Raw genomic sequence first — 18,497 nt, forward strand, 5'->3', positions numbered from 1 at the left:
CTCCCTAATTTTCATTTATATGGACATTTTAGGATCAGGACAACTATTTCAGAAGCTGGAGCAATATGCTAACATGTTTGTGTACTGAATGGTGGTATTTAAAAACCCATGTCAGAAACAAAAACGTTGCTTAAAGAAAAGAAGATAAACCTAGTATTGTAAATACCTTAGAAACAACTAAATTATGTTCACCTTTAGAAAAAGCAAGTGTTTAAATACCTTAAAAGGTACCTTAAAAGGGACTTGCCCATTCAATACATGTCTCCCCACATAGTCAACCAAATGTTCATTGACATTGACATGTTTCTCTTTTTGACTTTATATACTGACTGTTAAACCTGTGCATTGAAAACCATTGTTGCAAAGTTATAGTGTTGATCTTCAAAGTAAAACCGTTAGATCAGGAAAATTTGGATTTTACATAAACCAAACTTTATTAAATTATTGTTTGACAAAATATTGACGAAATACAAAGCCTTCAAGTAAAGTGCTAGAATAGCTGCTATATTATTTTGGAAGCTTATAAAATGCTTACAAGTTAATCAGGTTTAAAAAGTTTATTTCTTCATAAACTTTAATATTTTCTAAAAACAGAAAATTTCCTTAAAATCTAATATCTGATGTCGTTTCTTTTTTAAAATGTATAGCTTTAATATTGTTCATTCAAATATTAAAAATTTTTCTTAATTTCTTCTATTACTTTGAATGAAGTTAAATGAACATATTTTATGAATACCATGTTCCCTTTTAGGAGTGTTTTTAGTTTAAAAAAATGTAAAAGAAACAAACAGGTTTACAGCCAGACAACCTGGCTTTTTATTCTAGCTCTGCACCCTCCTCATTCTACCTTGAGTAACTTTTCTAACCTCTTGGTGCTTGAATTTCATCATCTATAAAATAGTACTAACGATACCTACCCAACTGGGTTGTTAGGATAATTTTTAATGGGATAAAGTTTATAATATGCCTGATATTTCTGGCACAAGGACCCACCCAGTGGATGATAACCTGTGCAGATGTTAATACTTGAAACACCTTATGTATATGCATGGAAGACAGAGCCAAGCATCCAGACATTTTCTTTTATCTAGTTTTCTTTCTCTCTCTCTCATTTTTTTTGCACCACTTGAAGGCATGTGGGATCTTAGTTTCCTGACTAGGGACTGAACCTTTGCCCTCTCTAGTGGAAGCTTGGAGCCTTAACCACTGGACCTCCAGGGAAGTCCCTATCCTAGTTTTTTGCTCTCTCATGTGCTAATTACATGAATGATTATCAGGACTATCCTGACACTTTAACATCCAGGGTTTACATTATTTCTAGACACTGGATTGGCGAGTGACTCCACACTTGGTTAGTACTGCTTCTTAAAACTATAGCATCTTATTTGATAAACTCCATTCACATCAACAGGCATCATTTCTTTAGCATATTTTGCTCAGCAGTGGAAGCTCTCACCAAGTGGTGAATACTTTTACTTTTTAGTTATAGGTATTAGAAAGCCCCTAGATTTTTTCAAAGGGATTGTAAAGCAACCCTGAGTGGCCACCTTTGATAATTTTATAAGACGTGTTTAGATTCTAACCTGATTGAGTTTTTATAAAGAAATTTTTTTTAGTCAAATAAAGATCATATCCTCTCTATACCCTCCTGTAGTTGATCATGCCACAAGATTTTTGTGTCCGTTTACATCATTTTAAATTTTGCTTATTACCACATTAATGTGGTGTTCATTAATTAGAGTATTCAACAAGTAGTTGGTGAAATATGGCATTTCAGGCAATTTTCTGGACTCACGGATTAGGAGTGATCTGATAATCTAAGTGGGGGCAACAGAAGATGAGATGGTTGGATGGCATCACTGATTCAGTGGACATGAGTTTGAGCAAACTCTGGGAGATAGGAAGGACAGGGAAGCCTAGCATGCTTCAGTCCATTGGGTCGCAGAGTCGAACACAACTTAGCGACTGAACAGCAACAGGAATTATCTAAGTTATCTAAAATTACAGCAATATGATTAGTCTGTCTTTAAGGAGGTTTCTTTTCTGCTAGAATGTTCTCAAGTATGATAGATGATGGACCAGTCAAAGTGTTTATCTTTACAGTGACCCCTAAGTTAAGGAAGAAGTTGATGTAACGGTATGCCCAACCTCCATTTTCAAGGGATCGAATCCCTAAATGTTTCCTCTCCTTTGCCCTATTCCTAATCACATACTTCCAGCTCTTTGGGTCCTCCCCTGTTAAAGCTGCACTAGGGAGGCAGCAGCTCAAGTGAATGGAAGTTGGTGTATTAACCTCTCTCAGAGGTACCTGTGAAGACTGGACAATCCTGTGCAAGATCCACCCTGCCTACTTCACACTCTCTAAATCAGTGAGAAAACTGGCTTCTCTATGGCTGGTCTGTGTTAAACTGTCCTGAACTTTCTGACACCTCCAGTCTATAGGTGACATGATGGATGCTAGGAGCAATTGATGTCAACACAGCTTATTCTAGATGCTGTTACTGAAACAGGAAGATGATTTTATAATATTTTAAACAAATGTTTCAATATTTTTTGGTGGAACTGAAGGAGAGTGTTCTTTTTGGATAGCTCTGTTAATAACCACCTGATCAGGTGCTGTTAGGCTAATTTCACTTCATATGTTTTTGATTCCGTTCAGTTTCAAAAAGATGTTTTTGCATCCATTGATATGTTTTAGCCTCTGTCTCATTCATTTTTTTCTAATACTGGTTTAATTTATTTCTGTTATTTCTCTCTCTCCTAATTAATTGCTTTGTTCTATCCCAACAGTTGGACAACATACACGTTCTTCAGCATTTTGAACCCCTGGAAAGTATGTATAATTTTGTAGTGTCCAGTAATATTTGAATCAGGTGAAAATTTTTATTATCCAACATCTAGTTCCTTATTTATATTGATCATTTTTAGTGTTTCAAAGAGAAAAGACTATTTTCTATTGCCCTATCGTCAAGAAAGTAACAAAGGAACTTGTGTAATTTTGTCTATTTACACATCATACCTAAGACTTCAAAAGGACTTACATTTGGTCGAACCTCCTATCCTTTATCTATCTCAACTCCTCCATATTCACTTTTCATGGACAAGGAAAGAAGAAGCCAAGAGATTAATTGAGTTAGCCAAGGGCACCCTAGTCAGCTAATCAGTGAAGGAGCTGGAATTAGTCTCAGTCTGCTGAGTTCTAAGTCCATGCTATGGAAATAAGAAGAAATCAAGGTAAACACAATGCCTGTTCTCCCAAATTTCCTGACCCTCACTGAACAAGATATACACATTCATTTCATTCACTTGACCACTACATGGAGCCTTTAACTTTTCTTGGTTGGTTTTCTTATTTACAACTAGTGATGACCCTAATCATCTCAGCATATTTCATGAGCTGATTCATTCATTTATGGTCTAATGGATAATTTCATTTAAATGGTTTTATAATTAAAGTTTTCTGAATTCAAATACTCCAGGAATATCATTTCCAGTGTTTGCTTCTATGCGGAAAAGTTTACACTGAACTTCTTAAAAGAAATGTTTCAAATTTTCAAAATAACTTATATACTTTTAAGACAGATGAATATTATTGGAATTCTAATCACTGCATCGGAGAAGGCAATGGCACCCCACTCTAGTACTCTTGCCTGGAAAATCCCATGGACGGAGGAGCCCGGTAGGCTGCAGTCCATGGGGTCGCTCAGAGTCGGACAGGACTGAGCAACTTCACTTTCACTTTTCACCTTCATGCATTGGAGAAGGAAATGGCAACCCACTCCAGTATTCTTGCCTGGAGAATCCCAGGGATGGGGGAGCCTGGTGGGCTGCTGTCTATGGGGTTGCACAGAGTCGGACACAACTGAAGCGACTTAGCAGCAGCAGCAATCATCGCATATTTTTCATTAGAAATTTTTTAAAAAGCTGTTTTATTTTAGGCCCCTGTCAAATACTACAGAAGGACTTCATGAGGCCCATTTTAACTGCTTCTAAAATAAGAAATCTCTCTCATTTTATTTTTAGTGATAACAGGTTTTGAAACTAATAATAGATACGATATTAAAAACAACACAGGCCAGATGGTTTACTTTGTGACTGAAGACACAGATGACTACACCAGGAATGCTTACCGGACACTGAGGCCCTTCGTGCTCCGGGTCACTGACTGTATGGGCCGAGAAGTCATGACAATGCAAAGACCTTTCAGATGCACCTGCTGCTGCTTCTGTTGCCCCTCCGCCAGGCAAGAGGTAAGATGAGACAGAGGTCTCATCCATTGTTTTTTCCTGATCCAACTCTTCACTGCACAGTTGTGCTCCTTCCAAAGCCACAAAGAAGGGGACTTTCATGGCACAGTCAGAATGGAAGCTAGTGGGGAGGAAGGAAGCCAAATGCCAAATAATCCTAACCTATGGAGAATCACCAAGGCAGTTTTCTAGTGGGTTCATGTCTTTGGGTGCTAATCAGGGGGATCAAGCACAAATTAAGGTTATTTATGACTGAAGCGACTTAGCACACATGCAGTCAATTGTTATCTATTGAATTAGAAATTAGCAATTCCACAGACTAAAGCCTGGCAGGCTCCTCTATCCATGGGATTCTCCAGGATATAATACTGGAGCGAGTTGCTGCCCTCCTCCTGGGGAACTTCTTAACCCAGGGCTCGACTCCTCCTCTCTTATATTTCCTTCCTGCATTGGCAGGCAGAAAGGCCATTACCTACAACATATTTATCTAAATGTTCCTATATATCCCCAAATAAGGTCACGCTAAATATAGACACACATTTAGAATTGGAAGGCACTTCAGACACTTTTACTCTACCCATTATATCTACACGTTATTACAGATAAAGAAAGGGTGACTCAAAAAAAGAATAATTGTTTTGGTGGTGTTACAAAAAAAATTTTTTTTGGAGGATCGTGTTACATTTGGTAGATGGTGGAACTAGAAAGCAAATGTGTCAAGTTACACTTTGGTTGTTCTTCTACAATCCATGCTACCCTAGGAAAATTGTGTACTACAAAGAAAAGCAAAGCAGTTTTGAGAGTGATCCAGAAGAATTTGAATTTCAAATATGCCACTGACTTAAAAGTGGGCAATTTACTTAACCCAGTGGTCCCCAAACATTTTGGCACCAGGGACCAGTTTCATGGAAGAGAGTTTTTCCATGGCCTGGGGCAGGGGGATGGTTTGGAGATAATTTTCATAAGGAGTTCACAACCTTAGATCCCTAGCGTGTGCAGTTCACAGTAGGGTTCACGCTTCTGTGAGAATCTGAGGCCACCACTGATCTGACAGGAGGTGGAGCTCAGGCAGTAATGCAAGTGATGGGAAGCAAGCAGCCGTAAATACAGATACACCTGCCACTCACTTTCTGCCACGTGGCCCGGTTCCTAACAGGCAACAGACTGGTACTGGTCCATGGCCTAGGGACTGGGGACCCCTGATTTAGCCTGTTTGAGCCCCAGTGTTCTTAATACATGAACTGGATGGAACAATATCCCTTAGATTTATTGAGATTTTAATTTTATGTTAAGTATCAGCCTTTGCAATAGAATTAACTTATAGCCCTTTCTGTGCCTTGATTTATTCACCTGTAAAATGGATATATTAATATTCCTATCTCATAGGATGATTATTTTGAGGATTATGTAGTAAATAAATGTCAACTGTGTTACCATGAATGTGTGGGCTTAGTCACTTCAGTTGTGTCCGACTCTTTGCAAGCCCATGGACTGAAGCCTGCCAGGCTCCTCTGTCCATGGGATTCTCCAAGCAAGAATACTGGAGTGGGTTACCATGCTCTCCTCCAGGGGATATTCTTGACCCAGGGATTGAACCTGTGTCTTCTGAAGCTCATGCATTGCAGGTGGAGTCTTTACTGCTGAGCCACGGGGAAGTCCTGTGTTAGCACAGTGCCTGGCAAATAGTGTAGCGCTCAGTGAATATTAGCAGTTGTCAGATAGCTTACTCCTTTGTCACTATTGTCTTTGTAACAACTGCATATTTGAGATGAATCTCCACCTCATCCTATACTTTTATGCACATTCTGTTGTCTTCACAGCATTTAATTTTCAGAATGGCTCATTCCCTTTTCTATTATAATTGTCATGTCTGAGATGTCAATCTAAAAAGCTAGCATGTTACTTTTTTGTGGATTGTGCCACTAGACATGAGACCCCTAGGTCAGGGACAAAGAACTTTATTACAGCCCAGTAAGCAGCATGAGGGGCTTCTCTAGTGCCTCAGATGGTAAAGAATCCATCTGCCAATGCAGGAAATGCGTGTTTGATCCCTGGGTTGGGAAGATCCCCAGGAGAAGGAAACAGCAACCCAATCCAGTATTTTCGTCTGGAAAATCCCACGGACAGAGGAGTCTGGCAGGCTACAGTGCATAGGGTTGCAAAGAGTCGGATAGGACTTAGCAACCAAACCACCATCACCAAGCAGCATGAGCTCCAGCACATGTGCATCAGTTCCCTCCTCCCCACATTCTACAGAGATGACTCAGAGGATCCCGAGTAGATACTCCATATACAGCTGAGGGACACAGAGCCTAGAGAACTGACCATTTTATAACTAGCAGTAATTTTGTCCAGAAGGGAACATGGCCTCATCTCTCAAGGCTGTTCTCTGACATACTACCCTAAGAAATAGCCCAGGGAAAATGGAAGACTATACCAATGACAGTCTCCCTAGTTCTGGAAAGAATCAAGAACACATCTTGTGTGTGTGTGTGTGTGTGTGTGTGTGTGTGTCTGTGTGTGTGTGTGTGTGTCTGTGTGTGTGTGTGTGTCTGTGTGTATTAATATGGCATATTCACCCACCTCTGTCCCTGCTTCATTTGGCAGCTGGAGGTGCAGTGTCCTCCTGGCGTCACCATTGGCTTTGTAGCCGAACACTGGAACCTGTGCAGGGCAGTGTACAGCCTCCAAAATGAGAAGAAAGAAGATATGATGGGAGTACTTGGGCCATGTTCCACCTATGGCTGTGGTTCAGATTCTGTTTTTGAGGTAAACAAATATAAACATGTTTCTATAATTTTTTTTCTACATGTACTAACAGGCCCCAGAATGATCTGGCTTTAGATGATTTGTATGTGTGTGTGTGTGTGTGTGTGTGTGTGTGAATGAATAGTGTGAGGAAAGAGTTAACTAATAGGTTGACATCAAGAAGTTTTCAAATTATTTTTAGGGGATTGCTTAATGCTTTCCACAAATCTTTTTTATGATTTCCGTGTTGGATGAAAATAAGAAGAAACCATTTAAAATACTAACTTGAGACTAAATAGCCTGACCTAATGCATTCATTTTATTCTTGGCTGTTTTTCACTAACCATTTTACCAAGGATTTCCAATCAGAATATAGGTCCTGAGTAATGAAGAGGCCCCACATACCACAGAACAAATAGAGCATCCCTGAGGTTGTGCAAGATAGAAGCCTGCTGCATCCTCAAAACACAATACAATGCTCATAACATGCATAAAACTTATGGTGGATTATAACATTTTCTGGAAAAAGAAAAATCCTTCTGTTTTGCCTTTATCTCAATGGCTACAGAATGGTATCTCTAAGGTGAAAGTCAGTCAGTCATGTCTGACTGTTTATGACCCCATGGACTGTACAGTCCACGGAATTCTCCAGGCCAGAATACTGCAGTGGGTAGCCTTTCCCTTCTCCAGGGGATCTTCCCAAGCCAGGAATTGAACCCAAGTCTTCAGCATTGCAGGGTGGATTCTTTATCAGCTGAGCCCTAAGGGAGTTGAATGATATCTTACTACCCTACAGTTCTGACAAAGGAGATTCCTGGGCTCCTTAAAGTGTTCTTCTTTGGAATTCAACAAGACTCATAATCTAAAATTGCACATTCAAATATTTTCTATGACACCCAGTAAACTTCCCTTAGTTCTTGTTTTACATAACCGTATTGTCAACCATTACTTATTTATAAAAAGACCATTGTAGATAGGTAGAAAATGAAGATAAGCCAGGTTTTGAGGGCAGAGTGTTTGGATCATTCTAATCACCAAAAGTGGTATTTGTGTGTTTTCCTTGTGGCAAGTGCCAGAATCTCCCTTTTAGAAGCTGAAGCCCTTTGAGATTCTGAGACTGTTTAAGAAGACAGGACTGGGACTTTCCTGGTGGTCCAGTGGTTAAGAATCTGCCTTGCAGTGCAGGGGATTAGAGTTTGATCCCTGGTCAGGGGACTAAGATCCCACATACTACAGAGCGACTAAGCCCTTGCACCACAACTGCTGAGCCCGTGGGCTACAACCAGAGTCTGTGCACCGCAACCGGAGATCCCATGTGCCACAGCTAAGCCCCGATGCAGCTAAATAAGTAAATACATATTTTAAAGAAGAACACAGCACCCACAGAAGCCTGAGTGATTACATGGATTCTATGAAGTGCAATGAAGTAGAGCACCTTGGACTGGAGCCCACCAGGCTCTTCTGTTCAAGGAATTCTGTAGGCAGTGCTGGAGTGGATTGCCATTCCCTCCTCCAGAGGCTCTTTCTGACCCAGGGATCAAACCTGGGTCTCCTGCAAAGTGGGAAGATTCTTTACCATCTGAGCCACCAGGGAAGCCCCAAATAAATGAATAAATACTAGAAAAAAGAAAAAGAAGAAGAAGAGCACAGGACCCATAGAAGCCTGAGTGATTGCATGGATTTTGTGAAGTACACTAAAGCAGACCATCTTTCCCTCCAGTGGAGAGACTCCCTGCCAATCCATAATTCCCACCCTTTACTTTAGGGAAAGAATTTCAAAATCAGTTTAAATCATACCTCCACTGAAAGGCTTTCCTAATAACTCAGTGGAGGATGAAGAAAGAACATGGAGCTTGAGCCAGTTGCAGGGCACTTTAACTCTTCCTGGCCATAATTTCCTATTTGAAATTTTATTATTACTATATTCATTTCCTGCCCTATGCTTGTACTGAAAAGTAGTGAAAGTGACCTCAGGGTGAACTGCTTATAAACAGGAGAATAAAGCATGTGTTTTAACACCTTTTAATCATCCTAAAGTCATATTCTTATCTTTCTAGATCCTGTCCCTGGATGGTGTTTCCATTATTGGCAGTATCACTCGGAAGTGGAATGGTGTGTTATCAGCAATGAGCGATGCTGACCACTTCGAAATTCACTTCCCATTAGACCTGGACGTGACCATGAAAGCCATGATTTTTGGAGCTTGCTTCCTCATTGTAAGCCTTTTGCTGTTGAGCTATTCTGAGAGAATTATTCTTTCTGATGAGAAGTAGCGTATGTAGTAGAAAGGCAATAAGGTTTGAAACTGACTCTGCCACTTACTGATTATGTCTTGTTATTCAGTCCCTAAGTCGTGTCCGACTCTTTGTGAGTTATATGTCTTGCAAAGTGTTTAACACTTGCAAGCCTCAGTTTCCTCATTTATAAAATGGAAATGAAATATGTGTGTATATATATATATTCCAGGGTTATAAATTCTAGCTATTATATTAGTAAAGGAGCCAGGACCATGCTTGAGAGCTACTAAGCATCCACTCAGTGTAATTGTCATCATTGCATGTTACTTACTATTCTCACTACTTAAAGATGCCTATCCTTTGATTTCTTAATGAAATAAAATAAGTCTAAAGCTGATGTTTTTTCTCTTCACCTATTACCTCTTTGTCAATATACTCCTTGGTGTTGTACCATCCTATATTTATTGGGTACAGTTCCTTTGCTGTATTTCTATCTGATTAATGGCTAATATTATTAAGTAAAGCATAGAAATAAAATTGGTAGCATTTACCTTAAAATATCTATTTAACATTGCAATTATATGTTTAACTTGTTTAATCCTTTCTAAAACACGTTTAATATAGATTATCAAGTTTTTCTCATCTCAACAATGAAAATTTAGTTAATTGGCACCCCAAATGGAAAGTTTATTGACTGCCCACAGTTTCAAATTTGCAATTGCTGTTCTTCCTATTAGGTTCTGTTCATGAAGATTTCACTAAAGATTTCATGATTTATTCTTACCTGAAATGAGAAAATTACCTGTTAAGTTATAAAGAGTAACATTTTATGCATTGCACTTAATTACTTATGTACTGTTGTATTTGTATAATTATTTATCTATCTAATTTGATATTTATTATACATATAATTATTTTTCTAATTTCAGGACTTCATGTATTTTGAAAGCTCTCCACCACAACATTCAAACATTCATCATCATTGATGGAACCACACATCAGCAATGATGATTAATTAAAGAAAAATTTAGAAAAGTTGCCTGGGCTCATAGTCAACCCTCAACTATTCACAAATATATTTATCTGCTTTTGCATATTAATATTGTTGGATGTTAGCATTGACAGGTAGGCTGAGAGTGTAAGTGGAAGAACACATCAGTTGTGTATCTGTCTACTTGGTAAACAGGGAGTTTATCATGAAAAAACTATGACTTATTAACCAAGGGAATATATATATATATATATATATATATATATATAGTGAACTTGGAAACACTTTAAACATGAGATAAGAGAAAATGAATCCCAAAGCTCTTACACTAATTGATAGTAAAATTATGGTCTTTTAAGAGCAATCTTTGTTGACATAGAGTCATGTAGGCTCTATCTCTAACCCTTTCCTCTCCTTCATGTCCATTTGCTGAAGACAAATTTGATTCCAGGTGAAAAGAATGATACACTTCATTATTAAAAACAGAAAGGAAAGGGAGATAGAAATATTATATTGTATTGCACAAGGAAAATTTTACTTGTGCAAATGTATCAGAAACTTGTTTTGCAAACTTATGAAAATTTCCATGGAAATTTTTATTTTATTACAAAATAAAACATGTTTTTCATTTCATAAGGTTATATTTCCCATGCTTCATTTACTAGCATGCACAAGCAGGAGCTGTCTCCCTATGAAGATAGGGTCAGACTATCAGGAAAAGAGGTGAGCAGGGCCATGACTAGTCTGGATCTCTGAGCAATTTAGAGATTTCAGTGCCCTTATGAGAAGCTTTCATTTGATACATTTAACCTCTCTTGGCTATAGATGCCTTACATATAAAATAGGTTTGGTCAAACCTCTATGACTGCCTGTTAAACCTTTGTATCTCATTTGATATGAACCAGAAGAGATGATTGTTTTTTTCCTCTTAAAAGAAGATCCCTGATTCAAACCAGGCTGTTCAAACTGCAGAAGTTGGAGTTTCACTTTCAAATTTTGAAATGTGATATTCTGTGTAGCATTTTGTAAATGCAAAAACTGCAAAAGCAGATACTGTGTAATATTACTTTGCTGTTTTTTATTTAAATGATAGATAAGTCTGTATCTAGGAAAAGAAAGTGATAAAAGAGCAAACATGGTACTTCTCTGGGATCTATAGCTACTCAGTAAAGGTTATTTGGACTAACATAGTAAACGTAAAAATTGTACTTGTTTGTATTCGCTAAAAGCACAGTGTATTAGTGAACACACTCTGATACATCAGCTTGCCTCTACTGCACTTTAGTTTCCTATTTGGACATGAACTGTGTTCTTTCAACACAACCAGTATATAGAATGGAATGTATTCTGCTGCTGCTTATTAAAAGAAGCAAGACTGAGTGTGCTTAAGTATGAGATGAAAGCCTTTGCCCATTGAATTTCCTGTTGAAGTTTGTATTGAAGTGAAAGAAAGGTGCCTCATTTTTAAATTATATCCATGTTTTCATGATGTGTTGTTTTACCCAGTTTCTTGTAATGTTCACTTTTATATGTTACTGCTAGCTTTCTTTAAAAAAAATGTAAAATCTGCTGCTTTCTAAGATAATAATTTTATTTGGAAAGGTATTTGTAGTCTTAAATAGATACATTATTTCTTGTAATGATGTATGACATTTAACAAGTGAGACAATAGTATTCAGAAAGTTTACTGTATAAACATTTGATTTTTATTTGCTACATTCCTACATTCTAAGACCTGATGCATAATACTAGGAAAAAAATAGTTTTAGCATGACATTTAAAATTTCTATTAAAAATTTTTGCAGTAGTAACATGTCTCTTACAATTTCCTTCTTTAAAATAATATTGTTTATTATGTTTTAATACTACAGTTTATAACTTTTATATTTCTTATATAAAATATACAGTATTTCATTGTGTAAAACTGATCAGACTGATTAACAAAACAAGCTCTTTTCTGAAATGTGTGTGTTTTCATGTTTCATCATATTGTTTTTGGCTTCTAAATAAACATAATATAGTTTATACTAAAATACTGTTTTATTTTTGCCTTGTGATTGAGTCTTTGCAATAGACTGTATCCTCCCTCAAAAAAATTTATGGGTTACCTGAATGTGATGGTGTTTGGAGTGGAGACTTTAGGAGGTGAAAGGTCATGCAGGTGAAGCCCTCATGAATGGGATTCAGTTCAGTTCAGTCACTCAGTTGTGTCCAACTCTTTGCGACCCCATGAATCACAGCACACCAGGCCTCCCTGTCCATCACCAACTCCAAGAGTTCACTCAGACTCACATCCATCGAGTCGGTGATGCCATCCAGCCATCTCATCCCTGTCATCCCCTTCTCCTGCCCCCAATCCCTCCCAGCATCAGAGTCTTTTCCAATGAGTCAACTCTTCGCATGGGGTGGCCAAAGTATTGGAATTTTAGCTTTAGCATCAGTCTTTCCAGTGAACACCCAAGACAGATCTCCTTTAGAATGGACTGGTTGGATCTCTTTCTTGAAAGAAGACTTTCAAGAGTCTTCTCCAACACCATAGTTCAAAAGCATCAATTCTTCAGCACTCAGCTTTCTTCACAATTCAACTCTCACATCCATACATGACCACTGGAAAACCATAGCCTTGACTAGACAGATCTTTGCTAGCAAAGTAATGTCTCTGCTTTTTAATATGCTATCTAGGTTGGTCATAATGTTCCTTCCAAGGAGTAAGCATCTTTTAATTTCATGGCTGCAATCACCATCTGCAGTGATTTTGGAGCCCAAAAAATAAAGTCTGACACTGTTTCCACTGTTTCCCCATCTATTTCCCATGAAGTGATGGGACTGGATGCCATGATGATCTTAGTTTTCTGAATGTTGAGCTTTAAGCCAGCTTTTTCACTCACCTCTTTTACTTGCATCAAGAGGCTTTTGAGTTCCTCTTCACTTTCTGCCATAAGGGTGGTGTCATCTGCATATCTGAGGTTACTGATATTTCTCCTGGCAATCTTGATTCCAGCTTGTGCTTCTTCCAGCCCAGCGTTTCTCATGATGTACTCTGCATAGAAGTTAAAGAAGCAGGGTGACAATATACAGCCTTGACATACTCCTTTTCCTATTTGGAATCAGTCTGTTGTTCCATGTCCAGTTCTAACTGTTGCTTCCTGACCTGCATATAGGTTTCTCAAGAGGCAGGTCAGGTGGTCTGGTTTTCCCATCTCTTGAAGAATTTTTCACAGTTTATTGTGATCCACACAGTCAAAGGCTTTGGCATAGTCAATAAAGCAGAAGTAATGTTTTCCTGGAACTCTCTTGCTTTTTCCATGATCCAGCGGATGTTGGCAGTTTGATCTCTGGTTCCTCTGCCTTTTCTAAAACCAGCTTGAACATCTGGAAGTTCACAGTTCACGTATTGCTAAAGCCTGGCTTGGAGAATTTTAAGCATTACTTTACTAGCGTGTGAGATGAGTGCAATTGTGCGGTAGTTTGAGCATTCTTTGGCATTGCCTTTCTTTGGGATTGGAATGAAAACTGACCTTTTCCAGTCCTGTGGCCACTGCTGAATTTTCCAAATTTGCTGGCATATTTCTTTCACAGCATCATCTTTCAGGATTTGAAATAGCTCAACCAGAATTCCATCACCTCCACTTAGCTTTGTTCGTAGTGATGCTTTCTAAGGCCCACTTGACTTCACATTCCAGGATGTCTGGCTGTAGGTGAGTGATCACACCATCATGATTATCTTGGCCACGAAGATCTTTTTTGTACAGTTCTGTGTATTCTTGCCACCTCTTCTTAATATCTTCTGCTTCTGTTAGGTCCATACCATTTCTGTCCTTTATCAAGCCCAGTGCCCTTATAATCTGCCAACTTTGATCTTGAACTTCCCACACTTCAAAGCCATCAGAAATCAATGCATTGTTTAAGCCACTCAGTCTACAGTATTTATGTAATAGCAGCCCAAACAGACTAAGAAAGAAATTGGTACTGAGAAGTGACAATGGTGCATAGCAAATATGTAAAAATGTGGTACTGGGTGAGGAACAGAGGCTAGAATTTTGAAGTGCATACTGAAAATAACATAGATTGCCATGAACAGAATTTTAAAGATGATTCTGATGAGAGCTCAGAAAGAGGAACATTGTAGAAAACACCTTAATGTTAAAGAATACCTGTCTAACCATAGGATGTTGGTAAAAATATGGACAATAAAGACCAGGATGGAAATGAGGAACTGATTATTGAAAACTGTAAGAGATGCAATCCTTATTGTAAAGTAGCAAAAAAAAAAAAACAACAACAACACTGAATTGTGTTTCTATTTAGTCTTTGGTGAAAGGTAGAACTTGCAAGTGGTGAAACAGAATACCTAGCTGAAACAATTTATAATCAAAATGTTGAACTGCAGCTTGGCTCTTCCTGACTGCTGACAGTAAAATTCAAACTGAGAGACTGGACTTAAAGATGGGGATTGTTAAACAACAAGGAAGCAAAATTTAAGATTAGGAAAATCCTTAGCCTATCCATCTTGCAAAAAAATGAGACCACTGAGGGTGTGGCCAAGTGACTGAGAAGGAGGTTAGTATGGATCACATTAGAAGCCAGTTACTACTCTCCAAGACAATGAAGAATGATCCCAAAGGGGATTCAGAGAGAACCAAGCTGCCACTCCCAGAACCAAGCTGCCACTCTCATCACAGGCCCTGAGTGCAAGGGCCTGGGGAGCAGAGTGTCCCACCAGCACCTGTGGGACCTTGGCGCCAGCTGTTTGGTGCCACCTCACAGGTAGGGCTCTGGTCTCTGTAGTCTGGTGCCACACCCCAACATTGCAGACACGCTCTGGGATTGGGTTGGCCAAAAAGTTCGTTTGAGTTTTCTTATACCATGGAAAATCAATGAACTTTTTGGCCAGCTCACTAGCCCGCAGTGCAGCACAGTCTCAGGGGTTGCCCTTCCAGAGAGCACAGACAGCAAACTTTGGTGATGACCATTCGACCTGTCTCCACTGGCACAAGCCTGGCAGAGGGGGAAGGAGAGGCATGGCTGCCTCCACCTAGATTTCAGAGGATGGGGCCATCTGAGAGAGTCATGGGCCAAGGACCCCAGACTCAGAGAGCCACGGAGTCCAGGCAGGGAATGGCTACAGGCCTTTCTGTGGAGCCCAGGGGTTATACTGCCATCTCAATGGGTCTAGAAGACAAAGCATTAAGTCAAAGGAGATTATTCTTGAGCCTTAAGGTTTAATGTTGTTTGTGCTCTTCTATTTTGGATGTACTTGGAACCTGTCCTCCTTTATTCTTCTCTGTTCTACCCTTTGGGATTGGAAATGTCTATCCTATGCCTGCTCCACCATTGTATTTTGGAAGCATATGTAGTTTGATTTCATGGGTTAACAGCTGGAGAGCAATTTGCCTCAGGTTGAATCATACCTTGCATCTCATCCACATTTGAATTGAATAATACTCAGATAAGACTTCGAACTTCATAGGAGTAACTAGCTTTCTGATATAACCAAGTTATTTATGAGTACTTATTTCAAACCCACTTATTTAAGACACATTTAAATTTTAAGTATAATTTCAATGCCAGTATATCACGTAGAAAAAGCTGCTAGAAATTGTAACTGTCATTTAAGACATTTTTTCCTTAATGACAGATTTCCAAGAGATGTTACAAAAAATATGGCTACTGGAATAATTTACTAGCTGAATTTTCCAACCAACTAGATGCTAAATTAAGCTCAAGTATAGAATAAGCAATGATTCCAGGGAATGGCATCCTGCCTCTGATGGGACTGCTGGCTACTTTTCAGTCCTTTCTCCTCCCAGTATTCAAGGTTTAATGTAATTTATATTTAAAGATGAACGTTTGGGAAAACTATAGGCCTGGATTTAATAAATGAACATCAAATTCAGATGTTTGGCTAGAAACAGCTAATATTTAAAATGGATCTATTACCATAAGTTGGTTAACCATCACAGTGCATTTCTCATTAGCCTCTAGGTCTCCTAAATGGTAAAACAAACTCAGAAGAGAGAAAAACAAAATAACACATTCCAAATGTCAGAGTGAGGCAACATAGTGTGCTTCATGATTACACATACATGGTTAACAATAGCACATGGTAGGAATTCATCAATAGATGTTCACCTCTGCCTAATGAATGACAATAAAGTCAGTGGAAATATTTTTGCAATATTTGTTATGTTGTTATTGTTTAGTCACTAAGTTGTGTCCGACTCTTTTCTCCATGGACTATGGCCTGCCAGACACCTCTGTGCATGGGATTTCCCAAGCAAGAATACTAGAGTGGAGTGCCATTTCCTTCTCTAGGGGATCTTTCTGACCCAGGGATTGAACCAACATCTTCTGCATTGGCAGGCAGATTCTTTACCACTGAGCCACCAGGGAAGTCCAATATTTGTTATCAGTTCAGTTCAGTCACTCAGTCATGTCTGACTCTTTGCCACCCCATGAACCACATCACACCAGGCCTCCCGGTCCATCACCAACTCCCAGAGTCCACCCAAACCCATGTCCATTGAGTTGGTGATGCCACCCAACCATCTCATCCTCTGTCATACCCTTCTCCTCCTGCCCTCAATCTTTCCCAGCATCAGGGTCTTTTCCAATGAGTCAGCTCTTCACATCAGGTGGCCAAAGTATTGGAGTTTCAGCTTCAACATCAGTCCTTCCAATGAACACCCTGGACTGTTCTCCTTTAGGATGAACTGGTTGGATCTCCTTGCAGTCCAAGGGACTCTCAAGAGTCTTCTCCAACACCATAGTTCAAAAGCATCAATTCTTCGGCGCTCAGCTTTCTTTATAGTCCAACTCTCACATCCATACATGACCATTGGAAAAACCATAGCTTTGACTAGACGGACCTTTGTTGACAAAGTAATGTCTCTGCTTTTTAATATACTGTCTAGGTTGGTTATAACTTTCCTTCCAAAGAGTAAGCATCTTTTAATTTCATGGCTGCAATCACCATCTGCAGTGATTTTGGAGCCCAGAAAAATAAAGTCAGCCACTGTTTCCACTGTTTCACCATCTATCTGCCATGAAGTGATGAGAATGGATGCCGTGATCTTAGTTTTCTGAATGTAGAGCTTTAAGCCAACTTTTTCACTCTCCTCTTTCACCTTCAAGAGTAGCCAGTAAAAAGTTTTAACATGCTCTCTACTATTTCACTCTATCAATCATTACTTTATTAAACATCTACTCCATTCAGACATTGGGATACTTGTGAGTCAGAAGGAAACACAAATGTGAAAAGGACATAATTATTAGCTCACAACCTAGTGTGTGAGACATTTTTAAGCAGGACCATTGTGGACATGTGTTCAATGGGATGTTGGCACATTCAGTAGAGACCATGTCTCTAGCATGATCTCAAGTGTTGGGTGATATATTTCTGTCCCATTTACCCAGATAGTTCAAGCTGGCTGGCTGTGTTATATGCTCAGGTAAACTTCTTGTCACTCCTAGAGATGAATAAGATGAGTTTTATAGTGTGTTGGCAAACTGAATACATGGTAAATATAACTGAAATGGTAAATTTGACAAATTTTTATCAAAGTAGGAATTGATGGTTTATTACAGTAAACATAAAGCCCAGGACAGTGATGTGTTTAAGATGCTCAACAAACATTTTGTTATCTTAAAAGCATTTATTTATGTATAATTGACATGTAATGTTATATTGGTGTCAGGTATGTAACATAATAATTTGATAATTGTAAATACTGCAATATGATCACCACATTAAGTCTACAGGCATACCTGGCAGATACTGAAGGTTCAGTTCCAAACCAACACAAGAAAGCAAATATTATAATTAAGTGATTCACACAATTTTTTTTTGTTTCTCAGTGCACATAAAAGTTATGTGAATAATATACTGTAGTTTATTAAGAGTGAAATAATATTTATGTCTAAAAATAAATAATTTTAAAATAATTTACTGATAAAAAATGCTGTCATTTGAGTCTTTAGCAAGTTGTAGTAACTTTAGACATCACTGATCACATATTACTGTACAAAATATAACAGTGATGAAAAAGTTTGGTGTATTGCAAAATCACCCTAAAATATGACACAGAGACATGAAGTGAGCAAATGCTATTGGAAAAATGGCACTGATAGACTTGCTCTACACAGTTCAGTTCAGTTGCTCAGTCGTGTCCCACTCTTTGCGACCCCATGGACCACAGCATGCCAGGCTCCCTGTCCATCACCAACTCCCAGAGTTTACCCAAACTCATCTCCATTGAATTGGTGATGCCATCC

General features: G+C 38.7%; 1 protein-coding gene across 4 annotated transcripts in view; it reads left to right on the top strand.

Moving 5' to 3' along the window:
* The window catches only part of PLSCR4 (phospholipid scramblase 4), a 38,848-nt gene extending 28,395 nt beyond the window's left edge, over positions 1–10,453 (top strand). For 3 of the 4 annotated variants that reach the window (XM_055569411.1, XM_055569414.1, XM_055569415.1), the window contains 5 exons: positions 2,791–2,833; positions 4,024–4,250; positions 6,855–7,016; positions 9,053–9,211; positions 10,162–10,453. In XM_055569411.1, coding sequence (XP_055425386.1) covers positions 2,791–2,833; positions 4,024–4,250; positions 6,855–7,016; positions 9,053–9,211; positions 10,162–10,218 — 648 coding nt within the window. In that variant the 3' untranslated portion in view covers positions 10,219–10,453. The remainder of the gene's footprint in view (positions 1–2,790; positions 2,834–4,023; positions 4,251–6,854; positions 7,017–9,052; positions 9,212–10,161) is intronic. The other variant, XM_055569412.1, reaches the window with a different exon arrangement.
* Positions 10,454–18,497: the final 8,044 nt, after the last annotated feature.

The sequence above is a fragment of the Bubalus kerabau genome, chromosome 2, assembly GCF_029407905.1.
Source record: "Bubalus kerabau isolate K-KA32 ecotype Philippines breed swamp buffalo chromosome 2, PCC_UOA_SB_1v2, whole genome shotgun sequence".
NCBI classification, from domain to species: Eukaryota; Metazoa; Chordata; class Mammalia; order Artiodactyla; family Bovidae; genus Bubalus; species Bubalus kerabau.